The 14,287-nt window shown below is 44.0% G+C and overlaps 2 protein-coding genes across 4 annotated transcripts in view; both read right to left on the bottom strand.

Moving 5' to 3' along the window:
• Positions 1-3,926: 3,926 nt before the first annotated feature.
• Positions 3,927-11,544, bottom strand: LOC114828777 (G2/M phase-specific E3 ubiquitin-protein ligase). 2 transcript variants are annotated; one of them, XM_029124955.2, is made up of 9 exons: positions 11,387-11,544; positions 9,247-9,459; positions 8,987-9,061; positions 8,081-8,643; positions 7,588-7,902; positions 7,279-7,460; positions 7,015-7,187; positions 4,512-4,726; positions 3,927-4,372 (listed from the first exon to the last, which is right to left on the bottom strand). In XM_029124955.2, the coding sequence occupies exons 5-9, from the start codon at positions 7,721-7,723 to the stop codon at positions 4,116-4,118; spliced, it is 963 nt and encodes a 320-aa protein (XP_028980788.2). In that variant the 5' UTR covers positions 7,724-7,902; positions 8,081-8,643; positions 8,987-9,061; positions 9,247-9,459; positions 11,387-11,544; the 3' UTR covers positions 3,927-4,115. The 2 variants fall into 2 exon arrangements, with proteins under 2 accessions (XP_028980788.2, XP_034152751.1); XM_034296860.1 differs by lacking the exon at positions 11,387-11,544 and having other exon boundaries at positions 9,247-9,744.
• A 716-nt stretch (positions 11,545-12,260) lies between these two features.
• The window catches only part of ccbe1 (collagen and calcium binding EGF domains 1), a 94,855-nt gene continuing 92,828 nt past the window's right edge, over positions 12,261-14,287 (bottom strand). For both annotated transcript variants that reach the window (XM_010901860.5, XM_010901861.5), the window contains exon 12: positions 12,261-13,280. In XM_010901860.5, the coding sequence (XP_010900162.2) occupies positions 12,843-13,280 (438 nt within the window). In that variant the 3' untranslated portion in view covers positions 12,261-12,842. The remainder of the gene's footprint in view (positions 13,281-14,287) is intronic.

Genomic DNA, 14,287 nt, shown 5'->3' with positions numbered 1-14,287 from the left:
GCGGGGGACGCTGGCTGCGGCTCCCGGGCAGCGGGGGGCGCTGGCGGCGCTGGCTGCGGCTCCCAGGCAGCGGGGGGCGCTGGCGGCGCTGGCTGCGGCTCCCAAGCAGCGGGGGGCGCTGGCTGCGGCTCCCAAGCAGCAGGGGTTGCTGGCGGCGCTGGCTGCGGCTCCCAGGGAGCGGGGAGCGCTGGCTGCGGCTCCCGGGCAGCGGGGGGCGCTGGCTGCGGCTCCCGGGCAGCGGGGGGCGCTGGCTGCGGCTCCCGGGCAGCGGGGGGCGCTGGCGGCGCTGGCTGCGGCTCCCAGGGAGCGCTGGCTGCGGCTCCCGGGCAGCGGGGGGCGCAGGCTGCGGCTCCCGGGCAGCGGGGGGCGCTGGCTGCGGCTCCCGGGCAGTGTGGGGCGCTGGCGGCGCCGGCTGCGGCTCCCGGGCAGCAGGGGGCGCTGGCTGCGAGAACCGGTACGGCGGGTCCCGATAGCCCCACCAGTCCTCACATCTCCCAACATCAGGGAAAGCCCTCATAGGCCCCCCCGGCGTTGTTGCCCGACGCCTAGGAGCTGGCACCGGGCAGGGCTGGGGCACCTGGACTACCCCACACGTGAGCACGGGTGGCACGGCCGCGTCCTTCCATTCCGCCTGCCCCCACAGCACCCCGCCAAGAAATTCTTGGGGCGGACACACGGAGGTTTGCTTACGTCGCCTCCGTCGACGTCTCCTCCGGGGTGGATGCTGTGGAGGCCCGGTGTGCCGCAGAGGACAGTAGGGGTTCTCCTCCTCCTCGGTGTCGCTGTCCGGCCAACCGAGGAGTTCCCCTACCGTCCATTTCTGCTGTGTCTCTTGGTGGTGGTTCATTCTGTCACGGTTGTGGGATGAAGAGGACACAGGCGCAGAGTAGAGGTAGGTAAGGTAATCCATTTAATACAAAATAAAGAATGCAGGACTCCAACAAAACAAAAAGCAGCAACCAGTGACGTGGGTATTCCTTTCACAGGATAAACAAAACCAAAATGAACCACGCCTTGGGGCCTACAAACTAAACTTAAATAGGGTCCCCAATTGGAGGCAATGACTAACACCTGCCTCCAATTGGGGAAACCAAAAAAAGGAGTAGAGGTGGCTAAAGGCCACCTCCTGTCATGTCCTGGCTATGCCCCGAGCCCAGCGCAGAGATGGCTAGGGGCACAGCCAGGACGTGACACCTATGAGATTCTTCATTTGACATTCTATGGAATGACTCCTGCTAAATTGACTAAGCATCCAAAAAGCAAAACAGAATTTTAACATTTTTCACAATTGTTGATGCACGATTTACAATTTATTTTTCCCCCTTTTCCTAATTTTCTTAGGCACATCGATGGAAACCACAAACTTGTGAGATGGAGGATGGTGTTCCATGGCTGTGTAGATGGTTTTAGTCGCGCCATCATTTACCTTGCATGTCTAGACAACAACAGAGCCTCTAGTGTTTTGTCACTTTTCATTACTGGTGTTCAGAACTTTGGATTACCATCCAGGGTGAGATGTGACCATGGAATGGAAAACACTGGTGTTGCCCGTTTCATGCTTTACAGAAGAGGGTTAAACAGACAGTGTTATCACTGGCAGATCAGTCCTTAATCAAAGAATAGAGAGATTATGGGCAGAGCTAAATCGAGTGGTGTCATTTCATTTTGTTAATATTTTCAACTTTATGGAACAGAATAACGTATTAGATTCACTTAATGAAATCCATTTATTTTGTCTTCATTATATTTATTTACCACAAATTCAAAGGGCTGCAACTGAATTTCAGAACCAGTGGAACAACCATGGTCTCTCAACACAAGGGGGTCAAACTCTACTTCAGCTGTGGCAAAGAGGCATAGTCAATAATGTTGGAATGCATAACCCTTGTATGAATGGTGTTTATGACATACACAGTGACTTTGCTATTGATGACAGACCACTTTCACAGTTACAAACAATGATGTTGTTGTTCCATCAATGAACATTACCATTAGTGACACAACAATGGAGACACTTCAGCAGACCTTTGATCCATTTGAAGATGATGGAAATCATGGTATAGATTTATTTTGCAACCTTGTGCATTTTCTTGAGAGGCAATCCTAATATTGTAACCATAATGCGGTCTCAAAAAAGAAACCAAACCCGTCCAGGAGCTATACTGCGTAACTTGACAAAGACTAAGATTAACATAAATAGTAGAAGAACACAGGATATTTACTTGCTATAGTTATGTAATATAAAGCAAAACTGCCTTTCACTGCCTATGTGACAGAACAACACTTTACTTAAAGTTAGAGATCGTTATAAGGTCATGGTACACAACACTGTAGTTTCTCCTTGCCCCTGTGCTCGCAACCTTGGGGTCATCCTTGACTCCACCCTATGTTTCGAGCAACACATTAAACAGACTGTCAAATCATCTTTCTTTCATCTTCGTAACATTGCAAAACTCAAATCCTCCCTCCCCCCACCTGCAGCTGAAACTCTGATTCATGCATTCATCTCCTCCCGTCTTGACTATTGTAACTCCCTTTTGTCCGGCATCAACTCCTCATACCTCCATAAGCTCCAAATGGTTCAAAACTCTGCTGCTAGGCTTCTTACTCATTCAAAGTCCTGGCAGCACATCACCCCCATCCTCTGTGAGCTTCACTGGCTCCCTGTCAAACAGCGCATTGAATACAAAATACTCCTCCTGACTTACAAAGCCCTCCACAAACTTGCTCCCCCCTACCTCTCGGACCTTCTTCTACACTATCAACCTTCACGCTCACTCCGCTCCTGTACAGCAGGCCACCTCATCATCCCCAGATCCAAGCTACGGAGCTGTGGTGACAGGGCATTCTCCAGGGTTGCTCCCCGGCTCTGGAACTCACTGCCACAATCCATCCTTGACTCTGACTCTCTTAACACCTTCCGCCTCCGCCTTAAGCCATTTCTGTTTAAACAAGCCTTCCCATAGCCCCTTTGTTGTTGTATATTTTATTTCTCAGTGTTCTTTGTTTTGCTTGTTATTGTAAAGCGTCTTTGGGTCATTGAAAAGCGCTATATAAATCCCATGTATTATTATTATTATTATTATTATGGTATCATTGTATTGTTTATTTATTTTCAAAAAATAATTACCAAAACAGGTGAAACCTGAAATACTGTGAAAACCAGTGTTTTTTCATGCTTTTGGATCTAGAGATCTCAATAAATTGAATTAAAATCTGACTTATTTTAACATGTCCTTTGTTGAACAGGATTAAAAAAATCTAACAACAAACATTGGGAATCTGCAGAAATGGACATCAAGAGAAACAAAGCAGAAGATGACAAAAGCCGATTTTTTTTTGCATTGCACATACAGCAAAAAAATACCAAATAACTAGTTAATAAGAAAATTGTGTAAAATGTTATTAGTCAAAGAACAGGAGTAACAAGAGTCAAGTATAGGGCATCACTAACATTTGTCACTAATAAGAGGCCAAATTACAATCTGAAAGCAATGCCTTACAATATTTGATGGTATTAGGCAATATGTCAGGTTAGGGTCAATGTGTTACCTATAGGATTCTTGTACACTTATCCAGTTATCCAAACTGTAAGATTTGGTGAACTCTTGAAGCTCAAAAATATTTGCAGCAACAACAAGTGTTTGCTTTAATGGTCCATGCAAATAAATGTCATTAAAGAAATCAAGCACAGTTGATTAAAGCTAACACTATTGAAATTAAAATACCAATTAAATGCATCTATGAATTATCACTGAAAACCAGCAGTTTCAAGATTACTGGCAAGATAATCCTGGCCACAAAAAGCCAAATTAAAAATTTTAAGCTTACTCAACAATAGGTTTCTGATAGGGTTTTACCTTCATTGAACTCTGACAATCTGAACGGTACTTAATATGAAATGGTAAGCACATTCTTTAAAAAAATATGGAACAAATGTGTATTTTGCACACAAAAAAACACCCAAATTGTGGAATGATGAGACACCAAATATATGCGTGTCAGGAACTGTTTTGTGATTACTTCAGTGCTGCTTCATGTATTTATCTACAGTATCTGTGTGTGAGTTAGACCTTACAACAGAATACTGAGAAGAAGGCCTCTCTGCATGCATATTAAGCCATGCCAAAACCATGGGTATTGCCCAATGCAAAGTCCATGTTTTCCTTAAAGTCTTTGTAAGAAGTGTGCAGTGGTAACTTCAGACAATTGATGCATGTGTTTGCAATTGGTAGTTTAGAGGTAGTTCCTGCATCATGCTCCGGGTGAAGAAATTCAATTGAAGGCTGTGGAGAGAAGCCAATTGGTGGAACAATATTGGCTCCAGTGGCAAAGGCGAGAATCCTCCCTAGCTTCTGTGTTTCTTCTTGCTCTACATAAAGAAATACATCAGATATTAGATTAAAACACTACACACCTCACTACTCTAAAGTGATACACAATGGTAAGATACAGTGCAATTCAAATTAAAAATTAGTCGTTATTTTAGTTTATTTAAACATTCCAATAACCTTCTGCATCTGTTAGGTAGTCTCTCCAGAAAGGAACAACAACTTCTTCAGAATGCCTTTTATTGCTGCCAGCTGGAGAAAGGCGGATGGTGAAGAGGCTTTCAACCAGGTCAGCTGTGAGGGTTGTAGGAGACCAGCAAACAAGGGGGCGGAAACTCTCCAGATGAGCTTTGATTTTGTCCAGCACACCAAGTGTTCTCAGTCCATCCCTAAATCTGAGTAAAAATCAACAGTTACGTTGAAAGGATTTTGATTGGTGACTGAATATTTTTGGACAGTTTGTTTTTACATATTCACGTGTAGGTGCTGAATGAATCAAAGAAAAAAATATCCATCCATCCATCCATCCATCCATCCATCCATCTTCTTCCGCTTATCCGGGGCCGGGTCGCGAGGCAGCAGTCTAAGCAGAGATGCCCAGACTTCCCTCTCCCCAGACACTTCCTCGAGCTCTTCCGGGGGGACACCGAGGTGTTCCCAGGCCAGCCGGGAGACATAGTCCCTCCAGCGTGTCCTAGGTCTTCCCCGGGGTCTCCTCCCGGTGGGACGGGCCCAGAACTCCTTCCGAGGAAGGCGTTCCGGAGGCATCCGAAACAGATGCCCAAGCCACCTCAGCTGATCCCTCTCGATGTGGAGGAGCAGCGGCTCTACTCTGAGCTCCTCCCGGGTGACCGAGCTTCTCACCCTATCTCAAAGGGATCACCCTGCGGAGAAAGCTCATTTCGGCCGCCTGTATCCGGGATCTTGTCCTTTCGGTTATGACCGATACATCGACCGCATTCCTGCAGAACCTGCACCGATCCGTCTGTCAATCTCCCATTCCATCCTTCCCTCACTCGTGAACAAGACCCCTAGATACTTAAACTCCTCCACTTGAGGCAGGGACTCTCCACCAACCTGAAGTGGACAAGCCACCCTTTTCCGACTGAGGACCATGGCCTCGGATTTGGAGGTACTGATTCTCATCCCCACCGCTTCACACTTGGCTGCAAACTGTCCCAGCGCATGCTGAAGGTCCTGGTTTGAAGGGGCCAACACGACAACATCATCCGCAAAGAGCAAAGACGACGTTGTGTTGTCCCCAAACCTGACACCCTCCGGCCGCTGGCTGTGCCTAGAAATTCTGTCCATAAAAATTATGAACAGAACCGGCGACAAAGGGCAGCCCTGCCGGAGTCCAACATGCACTGGGAACAAGTCTGACTTACTGCCGGCAATGCGGACCAAGCTCCTGCTTCGGTCGTACAGGGACCTGACAGCCCTTAGCAAAGGACCCAGGACCCCATATTCCCGAAGCACCCTCCACAGGATGCCGCGAGGGACACAGTCGAATGCCTTCTCCAAATCCACAAAACACATGTGGATTGGTTGGGCAAACTCCCATGAACCCTCCATCACCATGTAGAGGGTATAGAGCTGGTCCAGTGTTCCACGGCCCGGACGAAAACCACACTGTTCCTCCTGAATCCGAGGTTCTACTATCGGCCGTATTCTCCTCTCCAGGACCCTGGCATAGACTTTCCCGGGGAGGCTGAGAAGTGTGATCCCCCTATAGTTGGAACACACCCTCTGGTCCCCCTTCTTAAAAAGAGGGACCACCACCCCGGTCTGCCATCCCAAAGGCACTGTCCCCGACAGCCACGCGATGTTGCACAGGCATGTCAACCAAGACAGCCCCACAACATCCAGAGACTTGAGGTACTCAGGGCGGATCTCATCCACCCCCGGTGCCTTGCCACCGAGGAGTTTCTTGACCACCTCAGTGACTTCAGCCAGGGTGATGGACGAGTCCACCTCTGAGCCCTCATCCTCTGCTTCCTCAATGGAAGATGTGACGGCGGGATTGAGGAGATCCTCGAAGTACTCCTTCCACCGCCCGACGACATCCCCAGTTGAGGTCAACAGCTGCCCACCTCTACTGTAAACAGCGTTGGAAGGGCACTGTTTCCCTCTCCTGAGGCGCCAGACGGTTTGCCAATAGAATGAGAAATAGAAGAATTCAAACCCAGAGTAGTTAGTAGTTCTTCCAGAGGTAAACCTGCTGAGGCAGCAGTGATGAGGTGAAGATGTATTTAGAATTTCTTTGTCTTCCAATGGGTGCATGCATTTGCGACAGGCTCCCAACTATATACAAAAACGCGTAAGGCTGTTAAGTTTGTCCGTTCTGTTAGTCCATAGTGTGTGTGATAACTTCGTAAAATACCAGGACATCATGGCAGCACGCCCTGCTCCTATGTAAATATAAGAGGCTCATTCTTAACGCAATTAAAACAACTTCTATTTTCAAGATTAGACACTAATTAAAACATTTATGAATATTATATTCCATTTTCACTATGTCTATTCTGAAAAACACCAATACCTTTTACACATGTTGCCTATTTCAGCATGTTTATCCATGATTTAAAAAAAAGGGAAAAAAAGAAAGATGAATGTACATGCTTGCCCTATGTATAAATGGCTTTGGAGAGGCAAAGAAGACTTGAAAAAGATTAAAATGTACCTCTCGAAAGGACCACGCACTCTGTGCATCACTTGAAACATCAGGATGTCATCTACAAGCAAGTTCTTGTCTTCCAACTTTCTCAGCGGCCTCAGGCAGCCAGCATTGGCCAAATACTCCTCAAGTGGCTCTGTGGTTGCTAGCAGTTCTTCAAATGTTTTACACTCTATGACCTTCAAATAGAAGAAAAACAATTAATACCGTGGTTAATTAATGTTCTCTCTGCCACACTAGTCACTAATGTAGAAACAGACAAAAATGTACCCTTTTGATTTTGTCACGTAGGTCACTATCTGCAACATCTGCCAATACTGGCTTTGCCAATTCTGGGCCATCAGCAAGGCAAGAGAAGAGGGTTGGGGACAGAAAGCCTGCGGGAGGTCCACCGTGTACAAGGCTTACTGCGATGGCCCTGCCTGCAATGAAGTACCGGTCCTCTCTCATAGCTACAGAAAAAAAGCATGGACAGTGCATAGTGTGTACAAAGTTAGGTGTACCTGCATCATCACACAAAATAACGTTAAACTTATTTAGGTTCAGCACATAAATGATGAGATGACAATCAATACATACCAGTACTGTCAAAGGACAAGTTCATTTTGCCTTCTTCTCCCTCAAACATTTGAGATCTTGGCAAAGCTTCCATAAGCAGTGTTAGAAATTCTCTTCTTGGTCCACCCAAGTCCACAGCCTCTTCAGGTACTCCCATATCATCAGAAAATCTGACAGAAATAGTGTGGCATGGATCATATGTCCCTCATTAAACCTCTGATGGCTCCATCCAAGACTGTTGATCGGTTAATGTTAAACTTGCATCTCTTCTGTTGGGTTATTTTTGTTGCAAGATCTTGCAAGATCTCTCTTGCTGGCATCCAACATCCTGTGGTCCTAGAAAAAAAATCAATTAAATAAGTTACATTCCTAAAACTACATTGTATAATGTATCATGTGTATTGTTCATTGACAAATTTAAACTTCAGTAAAATTGTCAGGTATGTTAGCAAGTATCAATAATAGTACAACATGAAAAGGTTCTAAATCTTAAAACATTTACATTTGTACTGACCTTTCACTATGCAAGCTTGCTAGTATAGCCTGGTTCAGTTCCTCCTCATCAGAGGAAAGATCAGACAGTACAGACATTATTGAAAGGTAGTTATCATAGTTTGTTGCTTGATGGTGTGTTGAGGTAGAGGGTAACTCAGAGGAATGACTTGCTGAAGTGCTACTTTGGTAGGGTGAGCTTGTACTGTTTGGCCAAGTCAGTACCAGGGTTGGATCAACTGAAGTTGTTCCTCCAAATGGTAGGGTAGAAGGCTGACTGGTGGAAGGACATACTGGCAGTTGATTAGAAGAACCGCTTGCTGAAATGGTGGTGTTAGGGGAGATATTGCTGTGGTAGGACGAGGCTGGAGTATGAATGGAGAACACTTCACATCCAAATGATGAGGCAAAAGACTGAACTGCAGAAGTATTGTTTGATGGGGAGGCAGTTGTCGGACTGGTCAAACTGTCTGAAGATGCATAAGAGTGTCTAGCTTGCATTAGAGATGAGGACCGCAGTTGGCGATTGGAACAAGAATTGTTGTCATCGCTGCTATCATCCTTGAAAGGATCATCATCCAGTACCTGGGAAAAAATCAAGAATTGTCTTTATATTTCCGAGAGTTAACATCCATCTATTAGAATGACATCTCCCAAAGTACCAGTATCCCCTCCAAATTATAAACTATGTTACTCTAACCAAGAAGCCAATTTAGTCAATTTCTGGTCTTAGAATGAAAATTGTAAACATTCAAAATATTGCTATACAAAATGTTTGTAGTTACTAAACTGAAATTAAGGTTTAAGAAGAACAGATTACAGCAGTAATTTACAGCATTTAATCATTATGTATGCATGTGTATGCACCAATTATGGGTTCCTATTCTAACAGTACTCTGTAGGTCAATTCAAATGTGATATATCTTACCAAAATTGGCTTTGATGGTCTGAGGTATAGGGCTTTCGATTTATATACTTTGTGAATGAGATTTGCATCCAGTTCCTGTCCAGCACACAGTTTGGGGGAAATCAATCTGTTGCCACATGCCATCAGAAACTCAAGGCTGAATTGTTATTATTTTTTTAAAGAATGGGGGGGGGGGGGGGGGTCAACAATGCCAAAAAGCATAACACACATTGGTAGTGATGATTGGACATCAATAAAGCCAATAAAGTAAAAGTGCTTACCTCACTTCAGCAGACAGTTTTTCTCCAAAGGCATCCCTTATTTGTTCAGTGACAGTCTTCAGGTCCCAAGACTTCTGGAATTCAAACCCATTCAGTATATGTCCGAGTTCGTGTAACCGTTGTTTAGTGAGATGCTTGACGACGACACTGCTTGATGGCTTTGTAAGAAGGATGACATCTTTGTTGAAAGTATTGTGATGTTGAATTTTGGCCCTACATAACAAAGCAGACATACTTGATGTGTTCATCCTCTTATTAACCCATAACACATTATAGGCTATTTTATTTCTAGAACACAACAACTGTAAAGTTAGTTGTCATTCAATAATTTATGTCCTTCAACATTTCACTAAAACTGGTGACAGTGTAGGCTAGGCCAACATTAAACCATTTGATTCACTTAAATTAAGCTGATGAAACAATACAATACAACTAAAAATCTGAAAAGGCTCTCTCACAAATAATGTCACCTTTTTACTTAAAATGTGGCACTGTCAATATTAGGATTGTGAATGCTACTGACGCATAGCGCTGAACAAAGTTACAATGATCTGTAGTTGTGATTTACATTTTATTGGAACATTTTTAAAAGCATAACAATCCAAAAGGAGTATAATGACAAAAAAATCCCTGGGCAAAGCACTTAATACCAAAACAATTTTTTCTATTGGTCCTCAATGCAGGGATTCCAACTTTTGAGTTCAGTTTGAGTGAGTTTTTTTCCCATTACTACCCCCCAAAAACTAATAACCTATCACACAGGTGTATAAAGCCCCATTATAATTGTAATGTATTACGCATTCACAACATGGAAGATTCAATTCCTTAGGCCTATTTTTTACAGTTCTTATTGAGGCCACTTATACTTCAGGACAGAGTTTTCTGACAACACATTGAATTGCCATGTGCTAAGGAGTTGAGTGTTGAGAAAAATCCATTATTTTTTAATTTTGGCGCGATCACACGGGTGTGATCAATCTAGAGTGGTCCCTGGAGCGTACGATCACACCCGTGTGATTAGAACGTCATGTTTAGCATACCTAGCTACAAGTAACGTAACAATGGCTGGTAAAACCGCGCTATTATTTACTCACATTTAGCTCAAACAGTGTTTATAACTTTATTTCCTGATTGTAATTGTTTCAAGACCATACTATGATATTAACCAGGTAGAAAGCATTCAAATCGGGACAAGAAGTGTTACTTACGTACCAACAGACAGCCAACACTAATGTACAAAAACGAATTATATTAGCGACTACTACCGATCAAAACCATTGCAAAAACTTTCTAGAAGTTACGTTCCCCGTTGTATGCATTTTATATAGTTTATTCATTTTCACTGCACTGAATAACTGGTTACGATTTGTTAGCTAGCGGGCAGCTGACGTTTTCTAGCTAGCTACAGTAATAAATCAACCAACTTTTGCAGCTCTTAGAATTCGAGTCAACGAGAGAAGCTTGCAATGCAATGCAATGCATGTAGTGTTCCTTACCTAGCAAGTTGGCTGTTCAAATGCTGGCGTGAGTTCAAATGCTGCAGAGTACTGAAGTCACTTGCAAAAAAACTCACGCTGGGGGTCGGTAAGGAATATTTGAAACTCACGCGTGAAAAGGTTAAATGTGTTTGCCCTTCATTTTTAGATTATAAACATGTTCAATATGACTAGTTCAGCATAAATCAGTTAAGCATAAATCGGTTGTGTACACTACACAGTATTTTATTGATGGTCACTGTGGCGGTTACGTGCGATGAAGCGAATGAACAACAGTCATGCGTGAATCGCGGTGAAGATAGTTTAAGGTTGGATATTCAAAATACATTCTTTAATTTTTAGCGACAACTTCTTAGTAGTTTCAGCGGCAGAAGCAGCAGGAGTACGCCGGAGGATGGTTAGCAGATTGTATGTTGAATATCCAACCTAAAACTATAACTTCAACCCGGTCCGCGCAATGGCTGTTGTTCCTTCTCTTCAAGTGAATTGATATATTTACATTTGAGGAAGCCAGGACATAAACTTAGCGTGACAAAGAGCATGACTGAAGCCTTACAATATGTCAGTGCAGCGAAGGCATGAGATTGGACACAATTGCGGGAGGTTAAGGCTAGACAGGTGGGGGGAAAAGCGCGGTCACTTACCTTTTCCTCTGACGAGAGCCCCAATTGCCAAAGTGCTGCTGCGTTTGATACCGCAGACTGCCGTGATCCTCCAGTTTGTTCTTGTGTAGTGTGAGCTGCTAGGCCTGTAGCACTAACTTGTGAGTTGCCCCCTGGTCTGAAAAGTTGTCTCATTTCCCTCTCACCTTGTACCTGATTGATTGATTAATTAGTTCACTAATTGGTTAGTTTCTACCCCCACCTGGTTGTTTAGGTCTGAAATGGGAACCAATTTAAAGGAAAACCCAAAGACCTGCAGACACTCGGCCCTCCGTGGAACCGGTTTGACACCCCTGCCCTACAGCGACCCCCAGCATTGCTCCCCAAGGGGATCCTCCTCCACTCTCCCGTAGACGGTCTCGTCATCGTCCGAGGAGAGTCTGTCAGACCCCCAATCACCCCTCCAGGTGTACATCCTCTCTGGAGGGACTGCCTGCTGGTTCCAGTTGCGGTGGATCATTCTGTAATGACGTTCTTGCGGTGTAATGTTGGGTAAGGAACCAGGCACAGGCATTTCTCACGTTCGTGGGGTTTAATAAACAACAAAACAAACCGAACACGAAAGGAAAACGATAACTAAAGACTGAATGAAAATAAAGTGTGCGACAACGCGTCTTAAAAAGTATTATTCAAACAGTACATACAAGTAGCACTGACCGACACACGAACAGACATAACAGCAACCACAATGATCCACAATGTGGGGAAACATTTAAACACATACAAATTATGTCAATTGGGACCTGGTGTGAAAGATTGGAAACGTGACAGCCCGGGGTTGTGTTTGTGTGATATGGGAACTGAAAATGCACGGAGCGGTAGCGCTGCTGCTCACCTAACCGTGACAATGGGCCTCTTTCAGCACTGTATTAACACTTTATTGTCCATTCTCTCCAGATTGTTTGGTTTGAAAAATTGCCTTTTTTGACCTCAAATTAGGATTTTCACAATTATAATATCATGGTTCCACTTAAAAACACTGGAGACTTAGTATTTAGTCACTTAAAAAAAAGCTAAAGCTCTCTTAAAATTGAGCAGTACTCTTGGATGCCCCCTCAGTGAACTTTCTTCTTTTTTCAAGAGCCATTCTCCTGCCGCCTTGGCATTGCCTTACTTAGCAGTCATATCAACCACACACAATTACCGGCTAGTGTTGCAGGCCAAAAAAACAAAGCTTTGAAATATTGGTGGTAAAGACATGATGTTACAGATTCAATTTCTTAGGCACTGAAGTGTTAAATCCTGTGTTTACACGTGAATATAACTGGCTGGCAAATGGATGACAAATGTGAATGCTCTCAAGCTACAGTTTAAAAATACATTCAAGTCTATTACAACTAAAATACAAAAAATATATATATTTACAATCTTGTCTATAATATAAAAATAGAGATTTTTTGAAAAGAAATACATTATATACTGAAAATCTGCCATAAATTCATTTTGTCCAATCCAAGTCTGATTCTGTTGTCATGGGTTTCCTCTTTCTGTTCCTGTTCCCTTCCTTACTGCGTGGTTTGTAGTCCTCTCCAGAGTTGCCTTTGGCAACATTCTGTGGTTTGTATTCTTTTGACCTGTAGGCTTCTCCAGAGCCAATATCCATCAGCATGTCCTGGTTCTCCCTCCAGCTCTCAGGTGATTCGTTGTCTCTCCAGCTCTCGGGTGATTGGTTGTCTCTCCAGTTCTCTGAGTCCAGCATAGGGACCTCACTCCCTGGAGATTGGTTGTCCCTCCACGTATCTGGGACCCCCATAGGTGGGTAATCTTCCCCAAGGGAATGCATGTTTGTCCCCAACACCTTGCTCCTCAGCTCAGCAATTTCGTGTCGGATGTCAGCCATAAACACCAGCAGGAAATCAAAGGAGCCTGGTGGGCCCTGATAGGGAAATACAGCAGCAGGTTGATACCACTTTCACTGAAGTGTAGGGTCAATTCATTTTAATTCAGTTCAGTCCATTTGATTTGCAGTTTACTGATTTAGAGACAGCAACTGAATTGCAAAGGAATAAAACTCTGATGTCAACCCTGATGTTAACACTGATGTCATTTTCCTTCCCTCACCTTCTTGACTGTTTATTGTGTATTGTATTGTGTCTATTAACTTTGTTCAATTACTGAAGACCAAAAACCTACATAATGCTTTTCTTTCAACATCTCTTTTCAGGTGTTCGCTGTGAATCTTGTGATTTAGTTTGCTTATGTATGAGAGACTGGCCTTTTATTCCTGTCACCCTGTAGAGTTCACCACACAAAATTATTACCTTTCTCAAATCCTCCATCTCTCCATCCTAGCTCTGGCCTACATATAATTCTGTAGTCCAGCATTGAAAACAATAATGACTTATATGCAAGGATGTTCTTTAGTCACTCTTTCTCGTTCACTATTTCTATTTCCTCTCACACTCTCTCTCACTCTCTTTCATGCTCTCTCACACTCTTTCTCCTTCTTTCATACTCTCCCTCTCTCTCGCTCACACACACACACACACACATTCTCTCACTCTCCTCAACGCTCTCACCCTGTTTCACACTCTCTCTCACTCTCTTTCTATGTACAGTATGTACATTATATATACTGTATATACATATATAATTTCCTCATGTTACAGATGATAGTTACTGATGAAACACAGGATGATCATCCAAATGACACCCTATGCCACAGGTGTCGAACCGGTTCCACAAAGGGCAGAGTGTCTGCAGGTTTTTGGTTTTTCCTATAAATTGGTTCCTAGTTCATACCTACACAACCAGGTGAGGGTAGAAACTAACCAATCAGTGACCTAATTAACCAATCAAGTACAAGGAGAGAGCAAAAACCTGCAGACACTCGGCCCTCCGTGGAACCGGTTTGACACCTCTGCCCTATGCTCTATGTTGTGC

This window comes from Esox lucius, chromosome 14, assembly GCF_011004845.1.
Source record: "Esox lucius isolate fEsoLuc1 chromosome 14, fEsoLuc1.pri, whole genome shotgun sequence".
Lineage (NCBI taxonomy): Eukaryota > Metazoa > Chordata > Actinopteri > Esociformes > Esocidae > Esox > Esox lucius.
Note: the sequence above shows the minus strand (reverse complement) of the source record. Positions and strands in the feature narration are given on the sequence as shown.

Coding starts and splice junctions, on each gene's coding strand:
- LOC114828777 (XM_029124955.2), bottom strand. CDS start 7,723: ATGGGAGTACCTGAAGAGGCTGTGGACTTGGGTGGACCAAGAAGAGAA. Junction 4,727..7,014: donor GTGCGTGGTCCTTTCGAGAG/GTACATTTTAAT, acceptor ATTTTTACTCAG/ATTTAGGGATGGACTGAGAA. Junction 4,373..4,511: donor CTACCTAACAGATGCAGAAG/GTTATTGGAATG, acceptor TTCTTTATGTAG/AGCAAGAAGAAACACAGAAG.